This window comes from Phalacrocorax aristotelis, chromosome W (genome assembly GCF_949628215.1).
Source record: "Phalacrocorax aristotelis chromosome W, bGulAri2.1, whole genome shotgun sequence".
NCBI classification, from domain to species: domain Eukaryota; kingdom Metazoa; phylum Chordata; class Aves; order Suliformes; family Phalacrocoracidae; genus Phalacrocorax; species Phalacrocorax aristotelis.
In genome coordinates, this window is record NC_134310.1 from 29998980 (window position 1) to 30014520 (window position 15541).

The 15541-nt window shown below is 67.7% G+C and overlaps 1 protein-coding gene and 1 non-coding gene across 2 annotated transcripts; one reads left to right on the forward strand and one right to left on the reverse strand.

Annotated features, from left to right (window-relative positions):
* Nucleotides 1-259: 259 nt before the first annotated feature.
* On the forward strand, nt 260-14756 carry ABCA7 (ATP binding cassette subfamily A member 7). The gene is made up of 49 exons (XM_075077376.1): nt 260-363; nt 482-575; nt 832-973; nt 1049-1176; nt 1243-1364; nt 1441-1635; nt 1751-1840; nt 1986-2226; nt 2360-2499; nt 2578-2694; nt 2861-3028; nt 3102-3310; nt 3410-3586; nt 3780-4002; nt 4105-4326; nt 4454-4658; nt 4729-4845; nt 5021-5192; nt 5402-5533; nt 5611-5750; nt 5834-5971; nt 6147-6358; nt 6500-6572; nt 6868-7070; nt 7212-7260; nt 7490-7552; nt 8259-8413; nt 8517-8641; nt 8733-8831; nt 9082-9277; nt 9402-9496; nt 9745-9777; nt 10015-10120; nt 10222-10296; nt 10539-10708; nt 10779-10956; nt 11047-11162; nt 11368-11512; nt 11600-11723; nt 11828-11957; nt 12040-12160; nt 12276-12338; nt 12415-12521; nt 13088-13229; nt 13299-13433; nt 13514-13617; nt 13723-13815; nt 13916-14153; nt 14232-14756. The coding sequence occupies exons 1-49, from the start codon at nt 298-300 to the stop codon at nt 14379-14381; spliced, it is 6738 nt and encodes a 2245-aa protein (XP_074933477.1). The 5' UTR covers nt 260-297; the 3' UTR covers nt 14382-14756.
* Nucleotides 14757-15337: 581 nt separating this feature from the next.
* On the reverse strand, nt 15338-15444 carry LOC142049923 (U6 spliceosomal RNA). Its single transcript, XR_012657864.1, has one exon. It is a non-coding gene; the product is annotated as a U6 spliceosomal RNA (small nuclear RNA).
* Nucleotides 15445-15541: the final 97 nt, after the last annotated feature.

Sequence of the window (15541 nt, forward strand, 5' to 3'; positions counted from 1 at the left end):
CTAATGCAGCGCTGACCTGGAGGCACTTGCAGAGCTTGTGCCCTATTTTGCTGCTTTTGGTTTAGAAAAGAATGAGATTTGCTCCGGAAAGGAGCTTTGCTGCAGGAATGCCGGGCCAGCTCCTGCCAGCCCCCGGAGCTCAGCCATGTGCTCGGCGCTTTGTCCGCTGTGTAATAAGCCCCGAGCCAGAGGGAAGCGAGAGCTCCGACCGTTGCCCCCAGCTTGGTGCTGACCACCAGTCTCGCCCACAGCTGGAGCTGAGGGGGGCGCAGGGCAAGTGCCCCCCACGCCCCCACCATGGCCGTGGGCACCCAGCTGGGGCTGCTGCTCTGGAAGAACTTCACCTACCGCCGGCGGCAGCGGGTGAGCGGGTACCTGGGCAGGAGGGTGCTTGGAGCCACTGGGCCCTGGCATAGGGGCAGGCAGAGCCCTGGGTGCTGATTGGACAGGGACCCCCCCCCAACCATGGGTCTCCCCCCAGATCCAACTGGCCATTGAGCTCCTGTGGCCCCTCTTCCTCTTCTTCATCTTGATCTCAGTGCGGCAATCCCACCCGCCCTTCAAGCAGCATGAGTGTGAGTGTCCTGTGCCCTCTGGGGTGGCCCCTCTCTGCCTGCTGGGCCACTCTCTGGGGTGACCAGACCCCCCGTGCCTGCCGGGGACCCCCCTCTTTGAGTGGGAACCCTGCAGGGTCCAGGGATGTCACTGGAGGAGACAAACCTGGGAGGCAAACATGAGCCAGGGGCTCACTGGTGTCTCGCCACTCAGGTGTGTGCATGGCCCCGGGGGTCCCTTGCTGCCCCCCCAGACCCATCTCTCCCTCTCCCGCAGGCCACTTCCCCAACAAGGCCCTGCCCTCGGCCGGGACCCTGCCCTGGCTCCAGGGCATCATCTGCAACATGAACAACCCCTGCTTTCAGCACCCGACGGCGGGAGAGGCCCCCGGCGTGGTGGGCAACTTCAACGGCTCTGTGTGAGTGGCGGGGGGCTGCAGGGCCTGACTGGGCAGTGGGGCCGGGGTCTCACCATCCGCCCTGCGCCCCCGCAGCCTCTCCCGCCTGCTGGCCGAAGCCCGGCAGGTCCTGCTCCGTGCCGATGGACAGCAACTCCTGCGTAGCTTCGCCCGGCTCCTGCCCACCCTGCGCCAGCTCCGGGGGAGCGGGGCTCAGCAGAGGGGTGAGCACTGGGGATGGGGGTTGCCGGGGGAGCAAGACCCCCTTGTCTGACCCCTGACCCCCCCAGCCCTGCCGGTGAGGGACTACCTGAAAGAGAACGAGACCTTCTCACAGTTCCTCTGGACCAACACATCTCTTCCCCCCGCGCTGGTGGATGAGCTGATGGGGGCTCGGCTCAGCCCCCGCATCGTGAGTGTCGGTGCAGCGCCCGCTCCCGGTGCCCGCGGTGCCGGGGGCTGTGGCGTGACCAGCCCTCTCCCACCAGCTCTTCCTGGTGGGCACCCACCTCCCGCTGAAGGCCGTGGTCTGCAATGCCTCGGAGCTGGGGGGCTTCCTGACGGGGAGCGATGCCGCCTCCACCCAGCGCCTGCAGCAAGGGCTCTGTGCCCTGCCCGGCCCCCAGCTCCGTGCCATGGAGGGCTCCTTCCTCTCCCAGCTTGACCTCACCCGGCTCCTGGTGGTGAGCCCCCGGCCTGGTCAGGCACTGGGATGCTCTGGGTGTTGGAAGGTGCCAGGGCAGAGACCCCTGGCCCCCCCAGAGAAGCTGCGACCCCCTTCCCATGCTCCCCATGTAGGAACAGCTGAGTGTGGACGCAGGCGGCATCACTGGCGCCATGGAAGCCTTGGGCACCTTCCTGCGGGATGCAGCATCCCTGATGGAGGAGGTAGCACCCCACTTCCTTGCCCCCCATGCAAGTGCCACCCACTCACCCCACCCCCCGCACCCCAGCGGTGCCCCACTCCCCACGGTGTCCCTGGGCATCCCTGTTCCCCACAGTCCCGCTCTTCTCCCCATCCCACTCTCCCCAGGTCTCCTCCATGACCAGCCTTGCTGAGCTGTGGCGGGAGCTCGGGGCGCTGATGGCCCCCAACACCAGCACCTCTGGCTCAGGCACCCTCAGAGCCCTGTCACGCATCGCCTGCGGGCACCCTGAGGGCGGGGGGCTCAGGATCCCCTCCCTCAACTGGTATGAGGACAATGACGACGTCAAAGCCTTCCTGGACCGCAACAGCACGGAGCGGAAAGCCACGGCCCCAGGCAGCACCAGCAGTGAGAAGGCTGGGATGCGGGGGGGACTCGGCCAGGGGCTTGCTGGGCACAGCCCCCCGGGGCTGCCGGGGAGGCGGCGGGGGACCAGTGGGGGGGGGGTTGGTGGTGAGGGCTCGGCTCTGTCCCCACCCAGGTCCCTTCTGCCGAGAGCTGATCCGCAGGCTGGAGTCCAGCCCCTTTTCACAGGTCTTCTGGCGGGGGATCAAGCCCCTCTTCATGGGTAAGATCCTGTACACGCCGCCTGGCCCTGGCCCCGACAGCATCATGGCCGAGGTGAGCAGGGGGCTCTGGGGAGCCTGGGGGGGGGGTGTGTCTCATCCTGGCCCTTGCCTCACCCCCTGCCCCACGCAGGTGAACCGGACCTTCCGGGAGCTGGCGGTGCTGGGGGAGGTGGGAGGTGCTTGGCGGGAGCTGGGACCCCAAATCTACACCTTCCTCAACAGCAGCCTGGAGATGCAGGTCCTCCAGGTGCGTGACCCCCCCCAGACCCTCTCCCCATTGGGAACCGGGCTTTGGTGGGCTGCGGGATGGGGGCGCAGTGGGGCGCAGCTGTGGCTCCTGGCAGGGAGCAGGGTGGGATGCAGCTGGGAGCAGGGCGGGATGCATCGCCCTGCAGTACCCTGGTGCTTTGCAGGAACTGCTGCTGGCCCCGGGGATGGCCCAGCTCCTGGACGGGTTCCTCAACGGCACCTCCTGGAAGCTGCCAGCGCTGGCTGGGTTCCTGGTGGGGCCAGGGCTCACCTGGCACCAGGTGTACGCCGATGTCGACATGGTCCTGAGCACGCTGTCGCAGTTCATGGAGGTGCGTGTTGCCCCAGCTGCCCGGGCGGGCTGTCTCACTGAGCCCTGCTGAGCCCTGCCTGCCCTGCCTGCAGTGTGTCTGCCTGGACAAGATCGAGGCGGTGGCCACCGAGGAGCAGCTGGTAGCCCGGGCCCTGGAGCTACTGGAGGAGCAGCAGTTCTGGGCAGCTGTGGTCTTCCAGCCCCCCACCAATGCCACGGCCCCCACGCTGCCCCCCCACGTCCGCTACAAGATCCGCATGGACATCGACGATGTCACAAGGACCAACAAGATCAAGGACAGGTCTGGGGACACCCATGCCTTTGGTCTCCATGGCCACCCGAGCAGCCTGTGCCCATGGCAGGGGGGTCCCCCCCTCCCAGCACCGTGCTCTGCCCCCAGGTTTTGGGACCCGGGCCCTGCGGCTGACCCCTTCAGTGACCTGCGCTACGTGTGGGGGGGGTTCGTCTACGTGCAGGACCTGGTGGAGCAGGCAGTGGTGCGGGTGCAGACCGGGGCTGCCCCGCGGACGGGGGTCTACGTCCAGCAAATGCCCTACCCCTGCTACGTGGACGATGTGTGAGTGGGCAGTGGGGCGCAGGCCTGGGACCCTCGAGTGACCCGCTGCTGCGGGGGACGGGGCCGAGCATCCTGCGGCATCGCTGCCCTGGGGAGGCGGCGCAGGGCTGGTCCGTGTCCTGGGTGTCCCCTGCCCAGCGGTCGTCCCGGGGTGTCAGGCTGGGGGTGGAAGGGCCGGTGCCATCTCCCCCAGGTTCCTGCGGGTCCTGAACCGCTCGCTGCCCCTCTTCATGACGCTGGCCTGGATCTACTCGGTGGCCATGATCATTAAGGGGGTGGTGCACGAGAAGGAGACGCGTCTCAAGGAGACCATGAAGACCATGGGGCTGAGCAGTGGGATCCTCTGGCTCAGCTGGTTCCTCAGCAGCTTCATCCCCTTCCTGCTCAGCTCTGCCCTCCTCGTCCTCATCCTCAAGGCAGGTTGCAGGGCACAGGGGACAGCGTGGGTGACACAGGGAGCATTGGGCTGAGAGCCAGCACAGGGGGCTCTGCAGGCTCCAACCCGCCTCAATCTGCAGCTGGGAAACATCCTGCCCTACAGCGACCCGGCTGTCATCTTCCTCTTCCTGGGCACCTTCTCGGTGGCCACCATCAGCCAGTGCTTCCTCATCAGCACCTTCTTCCCCCGTGCCAACCTGGCCTCAGCTTGCGGTGGCATCATCTACTTCTCACTCTACTTGCCCTATGTGCTGTGCGTCGCCTGGCGTGACCACATCACCTTCCCGCTCCGCATCCTCGTGGTGAGCGGCCGTGGCTGCCCCCTCCCCGATGCCCCTCGGGCACCCTGGGCATGCTGGGTGGGGGGCTTTGGAGCTGAACCCCCAGGGCCGGTCTTTCTGCCCACACCGCCGTTCTTGCCATCGCCAGAGCCTGCTGTCACCGGTGGCCTTTGGCTTTGGCTGCGAGTACTTCTCCCTCTACGAGGAGCAGGGGGTGGGCATCCAGTGGCACAACCTGGGCACCAGCCCCGTGCCAGGAGACCCCTACAACTTCGCCACGGCCATGGGGCTGCTTCTGCTGGATGCCAGCCTCTACGGCCTGGCCACCTGGTACGTCGAGGGCGTCTTCCCAGGTGAGTGCGGGCCCCCCTAGCCCCTGGCAGCCCCCCAGCCCTAGTCCCGCTCAGCCCCCATCTGCTGCAGGTCAATATGGGATCCCCAAGCCCTGGAATTTCCCCTTCATGAAGAGCTACTGGCTTGGAGAGCCATCCTCGGCTGGGCACCCTCCGCACCCCACCAGCCCCCTCACTGCACCCCAAGGTGAGCTGCTGCCCACCCCGGAGCCTCGCAGCCGAAGGGCAGCAGCCATGGAGCTGGGCCCGAGCCCTCCCGTCTGGGCTTTGCCCCCATAGCGGGGTGTCTGGCCTCCCACGGCCAGGGCTCTTGCCCCTAGCAAGGGGTCCTGCCTGGGACGTGACCCTCCGGTGGCTTCCAGTGCTGGTGGAGGAGCCGCCTGCCCAGCTCCAGCCCGGCGTCTCCATCCGCAACCTGGTGAAGATTTATCGCAACAGCAACCGCGTGGCTGTCAACGGGCTGAGCCTGGACTTCTACGAGGGACAGATCACGTCCTTCCTGGGCCACAACGGGGCCGGCAAGACCACCACCATGTGAGCTGGAGGGCTGGGGTCTGGCTGGGGGATGCTGCGGGGCCACAGCTGGCGACAGGAGCTGAGCCTGGCTCTGCCCTGGCACTGTCCGGACCTGGGAGCCCACGAGGCCAGACTCCGAGCACCCCACATAGAACAGGGCACCCTGGCCCTGAGCCCCACTGGTCCTGCGCTCCGTGACCCTCTTTCCCTGCCGGTCCCACATCCAGGTCCATCCTGACTGGCCTCCTGCCCCCCACCTCTGGCACTGCCTATATCCTGGGCTGGGACATCCGCTCTGATATCGACAGCATCCGCAAAACCATGGGGATGTGTCCCCAGCACAACGTGCTCTTCGACATGTAGGCAGGGGCGGGGGGGAGCAGTGCGGGGGGGCTGGCGCAGGCAGGGCTGCCCACCTCACCCCTGCCCGCCCCAGCCTGACGGTGGAGGAGCACGTCTGGTTCTACGGGCGGCTGAAGGGGCTGTCGGAGGAGCAGGTGAAGGCAGAGATGGAGCAGCTGATCCAGGACACGGGGCTGCCCCATAAACGCCGGGAACAGACCAGGAACCTCTCGGGTGCGTGAAGAGGGCAGGACCGGCACCCGAGCTGGGGTCTGCAGCCCCGGCCCCCCCACAACACTGTCCCTGCTGTCCTGCAGGCGGGATGCAGCGGAAGCTTTCGGTGGCCATCGCCTTCGTGGGCGGCTCCCGCGTGGTCGTCCTGGATGAGCCCACGGCCGGCGTTGACCCCTACTCCCGCCGCAGCATCTGGGAGCTGCTGCTCAAGTACCGCAAAGGTCAGGGCTGGCGGACACGGGGATCCCGCTTCCCCCTCCTTGCGTCTGAGACCCCAGCTGCGGAGACCCGGCAGCAGGGCCCGGGGGGCGAGCAGGGAGGCGTGCTGGTGGGGAGATGCCCACAAAGTGGGGTCCTGCGAGGGGGCCCGGGGTCCAGCCCGCTGCCTGCCCCCAGGCTGCACCATCATCCTGTCCACCCACTACATGGACGAGGCGGAGCTGCTGGGGGACCGCACCGCCATCATCTCGCAGGGCCGGCTCTGCTGCTGCGGGTCCCCGCTCTTCCTCAAGGCCAGGCTGGGCACCGGCTACCACCTCACCCTGGTGAAGCAGGAGCAGGTTGGGGTGGGCGACAGCACCAGCACCGTCCCTGGCACCACCAAAAAGGTGGGTCCCTCAGCCCCAACGAGCATCAGCCAGAAGGGGGGCTGGCGCCTCTGTCCTGGGTATCGGGGGAGCAACAAGCCCCAGGCTTGGGGCTGGATCCTGCTGCAGGGTGTGCCAGGCTCCGTCTGCTTTTTCCCACAGGATGGCAGCGACTCGGAGCACAGCAGTGACACGGGCCTGGGCAGCAAGCAGGGCAGCGAGGCCAGCACCGTGGGTGAGGGTCCCATCCCTCCCTGCACCCCCAGTGCAGCATCACCCCCTGGGTGCTCCCCGTGCGTCCCCCCATCGGCTGGGGGGGACCTGTGAGTGCATTCAGCCCTGTGCCCTGCTCTGCCGCTGTTGCAGGCCCCCGGCACTGTGGGGCAAAAGGGGCTGCCTGACCTCCTGGTCCACACAACCCCCCCCAGGGACCCCCAGACCGGGGTGCAGGGCACATGCCAGCTTTGGCCAGCTCCTGCGCCAGCCACTGGCTCCTACCCCAGGGTTCCAGCCCTCTCCATCCCCCCCAGATGTGGCGCAGCTGTCAGCGCTGATCCAGAAGCTGGTCCCTGGTTCCCGGCTGGTGGAGGACATCGGGCACGAGGTGCTTTTCGTCCTGCCCTACAGTGGGGCCAAGGATGGAGCCTTTGGGGAACTGTTCCGCGAGCTGGACGCCCGCCTGGGGGAACTGGGCATTTCCAGCTACGGCATCTCCGACACCACCCTGGAAGAGGTACCCGGAGAAGCTGCGGTTCCTGGGGTGCCCACCCTCCCTGGAGATCTGCCAGGGGCTGCCTGCGACCTGGGGGATTTGCCTTGCTGGGGCGGTGGGTGCTGGCAGCCGTGTTTAATGCCAGCCCCCTCCCACCCTCAGATCTTTCTGAAGGTGGCCCAGGACATGGGGGTGGATGCTGACACAGCAGGTAAAATGCCTCAGTGCTGGCTGGAGCTGAGCTTTAGGGTGCAGGGGGTGCTGGGGGGAGATGCTTAGCAGCCCAGAGCAGAGAGGTGCAGGGAGGCGTCCCCAGCACCCCATGTGGCCTTTGCCCTTCCTAGGGCTGGGGTCCCTGTTGGGAGCACCCGTGGGTGCAGGGAGGTGTCACAGGCTGTGGCCTCGGTCCCACCCTGGTGTTCTCACCCCTGTTTTGTCAGGCACCAGGAGAGGAGCAGCCCCCTGTGAGGGGGTAAACGTGGAAGCAGCCGACGGGGAGTTGGGTAAGGAAGGGGGAGATGAGACCTGGGACCCCTGAGCCGCCCAGCCCCTGCTGCCGGGTGGCCCCTGCCTTCACCCCCTGGGCTGGGGCAGTGGCACATGTCCGTCTGGGCATGTGTCCATCCAGGCAGGCATCCTTTCAGGCACATGTGTCTTTGGGCATGCGCCCCTTCCTTTGGGCAGGCAGTGGGCAGGGGGAGGCTCAGGGACACTCGTGCAGCATCACTCCTGCCCAGCCTTGGGGTGTTCGCCAGGGCATCGGGCAGGGATGGTGGTGGGTTTGGGGGAGCCCGGCTCTGTGCAGGGGTTGGGAAGGAACGTGAAATGCCAGGGGACATATCCAGGCCCCTTCTCCTGGAGATAGAGCTGGTGTGGGGGCAGCTGCGGGAGTCTGGGGGTGCTGCATAGTTTGGGGAGCCAGCTCTGCCCTGGGGCGGTGCTAACCCCGGCCGGGCTGGCACTGGCATGGCTATAACCCCTCTTTCCTCTCCTTTACACTGAGCCCAAGGAGCCCGGCGAGGTAGGAGCTGGGGACTGGGGGGGCTGGGGGGCTTCCATCATGTCCCTGCATTCAGTGCACCATTCCTGCTGGGGTGGGGGGACACCCCTGCCAGCACACCATCCCCCCCATATGCCACCCAGCATGAGCCCCTGCCCCTTCCACCAGCATTGCTGGGGCCAGGGCCAGACCTGTGTCTGCCCTTGCAGCCGAGGAGCCCCGGGAGACGGACCTGCTGCGTGGGGCAGCCGGTCAGGCCTGCCGCAGGGTGAGGGGCTGGGCACTCACCCGCCAGCAGCTCCGCGCCCTCTTCATCAAGAGGATGCTCCACGCCCGCCGCAGCACCCGGGGCTTCTTCGCACAGGTACGGCTGGGGGACTGGGGTGGGACGGGGCCGTGGTGCGGAGGGTGGGGAGGGGATGGGGCAGGAGGGTGCGGAGGTGGCCTTGACCCCCAGCTCCTGGCAGATTGTCCTGCCCGCTGTCTTTGTCTGCATCGCGCTGCTCTTCAGCCTCATCGTGCCGCCTTTCGGGAAGTACCCACCGCTGCGCCTCCAGCCCTGGATGTACGGGCAGCAGTTCACCTTCTTCAGGTGCACCCCCATCCCTGTGTGCCCCCATGTTCCCCATCCCTGTGTCCTCCATCCCCAGCTGCCGTCAGCTCACTGCCACATCTCCCGGCAGCAATGATGCCCCGGGGGACCCCGACACAGCTCGGCTCCTGGACACGCTCCTGGCAGAGCCGGGCTTCGGCACTAAGTGCATGAAGGATGCTGGGGAGGCGTGAGTGCCTGCGCCTCACGGGGACGGGGGGCTGGAGGAGCTGGGAGGGGGCAGCTTGGGCTCGGCCCCCACCTCAGTGCCTGCCTCTGCCCCGGGAGCAGCACTGCCAGCTGGTGCCATGCCACGGGACCCCCAGCCATCCCCGCGGTGGGGGGTGATGGCAGACGCAGGCAGGGGCAGGTCCCGATGCCTCTGGCTTGCACCAGGCTGGTTACAGGGGTGTCTCTCTCCTCCGGTGCCGGGTGCCCAGGATGGGACCGTGTCCCCCAGCTTCCCACCCTGATGGCTTCTTGGCCCCCCCGGCTTCCCCGGCCCTACTGGAAGCGCTGCAGGGCAGGAACTGGACGCAGGCTGAGCCGTCCCCCCCATGCCGGTGCAGCGGGCCGGGGGCTCACAGGATGCTGCCCGACTGCCCTGAGGGGGCTGGAGGGCTCCCGCCACCCCAGGTAACCCCCAGCCCACAGCAGAACCAGCCCAGCCCTGGGGCACTGGCACTATAGGGTGCGAGTGACGCTCCAGGGAGGCCAGTGGGGCTGTGTGTCCGTCCAGCCCGTCTGTCCGTCCCTTCAGGTGCAAAGAGGCACAGGCGACGTCCTGCAGAACCTGACGGGCAGGAACATCTCCGACTACCTGGTGAAGACGTACCCCCAGATCATCCGCTGGGGGTGAGTGCTGGGGCCGGGGCCTCCCTGGGGACACCGCAGGGAAGATGGGGCAGGGCTGTGGCACACACTGCCGCCACGCTGGAATCAGGGAGGGACGCTGGGCACCAAACCCAGCCAGGGCTGGAGGCAGCAAGGACACTGCAGGGTAAGGGGGAAGTGCCGGGGTGCTTGTGGCCAGGTGGGCAGGTGCTGCCATAACGTCTCCTCAGGGGTATTTCTCTCCCTCCCTCCCCCCCCATTTTTTTCAGGCTGAGGAACAAGAAGTGGGTGAATGAGCAGAGGTGAGCCCGGGGCGGGACTGGGGTCTCACGCAGATGGGGGGTTGGGGGGCAGGACCTCCTGTATGAGGTTGGGTAGAGCCTGAGCATTCTGTGGGCAGAGTCTTCATCTGGGCAGCCTCAGCCCTTCACTGTGTGCCCCTCACCGTGGCGTCTGGGCAGGTGGGCTGCCCAGGGTGGAAGGGCTGGGAGGGTTTCCATGGGATGGCAGGTTTGGAAGTGCCCGTCTCTCCCCTGCAGGTATGGTGGCTTTTCTCTGGGTGCCGGCAGCTCCCAGGCCCTGCTGTCGGCGGCAGAGGTGGATGAGGCGGTGATGGAGCTCCGGGCACTGTTCAACATCACCCCGGTACAACCGGGGCTCTGCCCTGCCCCGGCTCGGCTCCGACATCCCGGCACTCGGAGGGCTCTGGCACAAGCCTGCTCCTCACCCTGTGTTCCCACATGCAGGGCACCCCCTTGGACCGGCTTCTGGGCAACCTCAGCCGCTTCATCGAGGGCTTGGAGGCTCGCAGGAACATCAAGGTGCGCCTGACCCCAGGGCTGGTGGTCCAGCGGGGCGGAGAGCTGGGAGGTAGCAGGGGATGCAGCACCCGGATCCCCGTCCGGGATTGGAGCAGCTCAAGAAGGACCGAGCTGGAGGGGAGCGGGAGCCCGGCGGGGAGCAGGGTGCTGCGGGCGCAGCCAGCGGCGGTGCTGGGCGGGGGGGTGGGGCGGTGCTGGGCTGGCAGGGGGGCTCTGAGCCACCAGGCTCCCCTGGGCTGCAGGTTTGGTTCAACAACAAGGGCTGGCATGCCATGGTCTCCTTCCTCAACGTGGCCAGCAACGGGCTGCTGCGCGCCCGCCTGCCCGCTGGGACCGACCCCGCGCTCTACGGCATCACGGCCACCAACCACCCCCTTAACCTCACCAAGGAGCAGCTCTCGGAGGCCGCCCTGTGAGTGCTGGGGACTGGGGTCCCGCAGGGCCCCTCCCCGTCCCCAGCTGAGCCCTGTCTTCCACGGCAGGATGGCCACCTCGGTGGATGTGCTGGTCTCCATCTGCGTGATCTTTGCCATGTCCTTCGTCCCGGCCAGCTTTGTGCTCTTCCTCATCGAGGAGCGGGTCAGCAAGGCCAAGCACCTGCAGTTTGTCAGCGGGATGAAGCCCGTCACCTACTGGCTGGGCAACTTCACCTGGGACATGGTGCGGGTCAGGGACAGGGATGGGATACAGCTCCTGGGGGGCCAGGTCCCATTTGTGACATCCCCCCACCTGCCTTCTCCATGTCCGCAGTGCAACTACCTGGTCCCTGCGCTGCTGGTCATCCTCATCTTCCTCTGCTTCCAGCAGAAGTCCTACGTGTCCTCTGCCAACCTGCCCTCCCTGGTCCTGCTGCTGCTGCTCTACGGGTGAAGGGCCAGTGGAGCCCAGCCAGGGCTCAGCCCCCACACGGGGCTGGACCCCGGGGAAGGGGGTGGTGCAGGGGAATCTGAGCGGGGCTGGGGGCAGCCCTGGCTTGGGGGGTCATGGTGATGGGGGGGTGGGTGCTGGCTTGCCCTGCTGTGTGCCCACAGGAGGTGCATCTCAGCCAGCCCTTCCCTCTCTGCCCTCCAGCTGGTCCATCACCCCCCTGATGTACCCAGCCTCCTTCCTCTTCAGCATCCCCAGCACTGCCTACGTGGCCCTGACATGCATCAACCTCTTCATTGGCATCAACGGCAGCGTGGCCACCTTTGTGTTGGAGCTCTTCGTGGACCAGGTGAGCCCCCGGGATGCCTCGGACCCCCTGTCCCATCCCTGTGAGGCTCTGCCAGCTCCCCCACCCCTCTCCTTGCCTCCCTGACAGAACCTCAACAACATCAACCGCATCCTGAAGAAAGTTTTTCTCGTCTTCCCCCACTTCTGCCTGGGCCGAGGCCTCATCGACATGGTGAAGAACCAGGCAATGGCTGATGCCTTCGAGAGGTTCGGTGAGTCCTGGGCCATTGGGGCTGCTCCCCCTCCCCAAAGCCTGGTCAGTGCAGGGGCCCTCCCCGGTGTGTCCCCCTCCTACAGCCCCTCTCACTGCTCGCAGGGGACAAGCACTTCGTGTCCCCCCTGTCCTGGGATCTGGCAGGGAAGAACATGTTTGCCATGGCCATTGAGGGCATCATCTTCTTCCTCTTCACCCTCCTGCTGCAATACCGCTTCTTCCTGCGGCTTGGGTGAGGACCGGCCATGGGGCAGCCGTGGGGCAGCTGTGGGGCCAGCAGTCCTGGAAGTGCCCCCTGCCGCTGTTGCCCCCAGGCCACGGGCTCTGCAGCTGCCCTCACTGGGGGAGGAGGACCGGGACGTGGCGAGGGAGCGGGCGAGGGTGGGCAGCATCCCCCCGCACGGCCACCTCCTGCTGCTGAAGGACCTGACCAAGGTGTGTGCCATGGGGCTGGTCCCTGATGCGGGGGTCCAGCCTCTCCGTAGCCCCAGTCCCACTGGCGGGTGATGGGTGGGGGAGCACCCAGCGCTGCCTCGGCTCTGCCGTGCAGGTGTACCGGCGCAGGAAGGCTCCGGCAGTGGACCGGCTCTCCGTGGCCATCCCCCCTGGAGAGGTGAGCACTGGACAGACGGACAGATGGCTCTGTGGGCAGGGCCGGGGCTGCTGTAACCCCGGTCTGCACCCCACAGTGCTTCGGCCTCCTGGGGGTGAATGGCGCGGGGAAGACCTCCACCTTCAAGATGCTGACGGGGGACACGGAGGTGACGCTGGGGGAGGCCTGGCTGAAAGGGCACAGGTGGGTGAGACGGAACGACCCCATGGCCAACCTGCTGCTCCCCCTCTCCTTGTCCCCACAGCACGTGTGCTGTCACCCCTGTCCCCACCCTGTGCTCCTCCTTGCCCTCACCCCTGCAGCATGCTCATTCCTATTCCCGCAGTGTGCTCAGCCTCGCTCCTGTCCCTGGAGCTTGTCCCCCTCCCCACCGCAGGCTCAGCCATGTCCCCCTCCCCACCGCAGGCTCAGCCATGTCCCCCTCCCCACCGCGGGCTCAGCCATGTCCCCCTCCCCACCGCGGGCTCAGCCATGTCCCCCTCCCAACCGCAGGCTCAGCCGTGTCCCCCTCCCCACCGCAGGCTCAGCCGTGTCCCCCTCCCCACCGCGGGCTCAGCCATGTCCCCCTCCCCACCGCAGGCTCAGCCATGTCCCCCTCCCCACCGCGGGCTCAGCTGTGTCCCCCTCCCAACCGCAGGCTCAGCCGTGTCCCCCTCCCAACCGCAGGCTCAGCCATGTCCCCCTCCCCACCGCGGGCTCAGCTGTGTCCCCATCCCCACCGCGGGTCAGCCGTGTCCCCCTCCCCGCAGCGTGCTCACCGACCTGCAGTCCGTCCACCAGCACATGGGTTACTGCCCCCAGTTTGACGCTATCACGGACCTGCTGACGGGGCGGGAGCACCTGGAGTTTTACAGCCGCCTGCGTGGTGTCCCGGAGGAGGAGACCCCCAGGGTAGGGCCCGCGCCCCAGCCCCCCCGTCCCAGGGGCCCCCCATCCTCATCCCCTCCGTGCCTCTCACAGGTGGCTCAGTGGGGCATCACCAAGCTGGGGCTGGGGCCACACGCGGACCGGCCGGCGGGCAAGTACAGCGGGGGCAACAAGCGCAAGCTCTCCACGGCCATAGCCCTTCTCGGCTCCCCGCCCGTCGTCTTCCTTGTGAGCAGGGGGCAGTGGGGGGGTCCCGTGGCAGGGCCTGGCCCCTGCCCGGGCTGACGCCACTGCTGGGGTTGTTGCAGGATGAGCCCACAACGGGGATGGACCCGCGAGCCCGGCGGTTCCTGTGGGATTGCATCCTCAGCGTCATCCGGGAGGGCAGGTCTGTGGTGCTCACGTCCCACAGGTGAGCCCCTCCCGGACCCTGGGGTCTGCGCCGCTACTGGAGGGGGGCACCCCGGAGGGGAGCACTCCTCCACCCCCACGGGGCCTCTCACCTTCCCCCTGGCAGCATGGAGGAGTGTGAGGCGCTGTGCACCAGGATGGCCATCATGGTCAACGGCCGCTTCCGCTGCCTGGGCAGCGTCCAGCACCTCAAGAACAGGTAACGGGCCTCAGCGAGGGCTCCAGCAGCGAGGGGCAGCTGCCCTGTGGGGACGGGGGCACTGCCGACCCCTGCAGCGATGTTCCCTTCTCCCACGCAGGTTTGGGGATGGCTACACGGTGGTGGTGCGGGTGGGTGGTGCGGGGCCGGCGCTGGTGGAGAGCCTGATGCAGCGCTGCTTCCCTGGCATCGTGCTGAAGGAGCGGCACGGGGGGCTGCTGCAGTACCAGCTGCCCTCCCACGCTGGCTCCCTGGCCAGTGTCTTCAGCGTCCTGGCAGCCCACCGCGGCCCCTGCCGCATCGAGGACTACTCCGTGTCCCAGACCACCCTTGACCAGGTGATGGGGGACACGGGGCACGAGGGCGTGGGTGCCAGGGTCCTGCCGGCGCTGCCCCTCACCCTGCCCTCCCCACAGGTCTTCGTGCACTTTGCCAGGGAGCAGAGCAATGAGGACCCCGGAGGGGCTGCGGGACCAGGGCAGGATGTGACCCCAGGGGCACCCAGCCCCGGGAGGAGGCTGACACCATTCCTGGAGGACGACAGCTACCAAGAGAGCTCTGTCTGAGCGGGACCACAGTGCCCCACGGACCCCATCCCCAGCTGTGACTGCAGCATGACCCAGGGGCCCCAGGGCTTCCAGCACCCCGGACCCCCAGAGCTGCATGGGGGACTCGGCCGCATCCCCCCCACCGGCACGGCTGGGGCCACCGTCCCGCGGGATGGCCCAGGCACTAGCGAGGGTCAGGGCGCCAGGGCAGGGCTGGCCCCAGCTCCCCCTCGGCGGGGTTGTACCCTCTGGGGGGCTGAGTTGGACTGGGGGGGGTCTGCCCTCGGCCCGGGCAGGGCTGGGTGCTGGGGCTGGCCCTGGGACCCCGAGTGCTCGCTGCCAGAGCAGAACCTGCTGTAAAGGAGCAATTAAATAAAGACCCGCGGTACCGCACGGGAGGGTGGATCGCCCTCGCACCGCTGCAGCCCCACGGGGGTCCCTGGGGGCACAGGGTGGGGGGCGGCAGGGTGGCCCTCGTGCCAGAGGCACGGAGCAGCCGCCATGGCCCCCCGCCCTGCAGCCCCTACCCCGCGGCTCCCCGAGTGGCCGAAGGTCCGCCAGGGTCTTCCTCACCGGGGTGGTCCCCAGGCAGGGGCAGGGCCGGGGGGGGCTGGGCGGGGGGCCCTGGCTGCCACCCTCCCAGGGGCTGCGCCAGTGTGGGGCAGGGCTCTCGCCCCCTCAGCCGGGTGTCCCCTTGGGGTCTGCACCACACGGGGACATGAGCGGGGCTGGGCTGAGCCCCCAGAGCCGAGGGGCGCGAAGGTTTTGGGGTGCTCGTCTCCCCCCTGGGACCCCTCTCTGGCGGGGAGGGGGGCGCGGACATGGACCTTCCCCACAGGGCTGGCGGGCCGTGCCTGGGGCTTTGCCCGCGACCCCCCCCGCACCCCCACGGGCCGTGTGGCGGGGGCGCCCCGGCACGGAGCGGCGCCAAAAGAGGGGGCCCCCTCCGGGGTAAGGGGGGGTGCGGTCGTCCCAAAAATATGGAACGCTTCACGAATTTGCGTGTCATCCTTGCGCAGGGGCCATGCTAATCTTCTCTGTATCGTTCCAATTTTAGTATATGTGCTGCCGAAGCGAGCACGAACTGCTGTGTACCTGCAGCGCTATTTAAGCTTCTTCAACCTTGTGATTTTCGGGTCATGGCGAGTATTTCTGTGTCGTAGTCCCGCGCCTTTCTT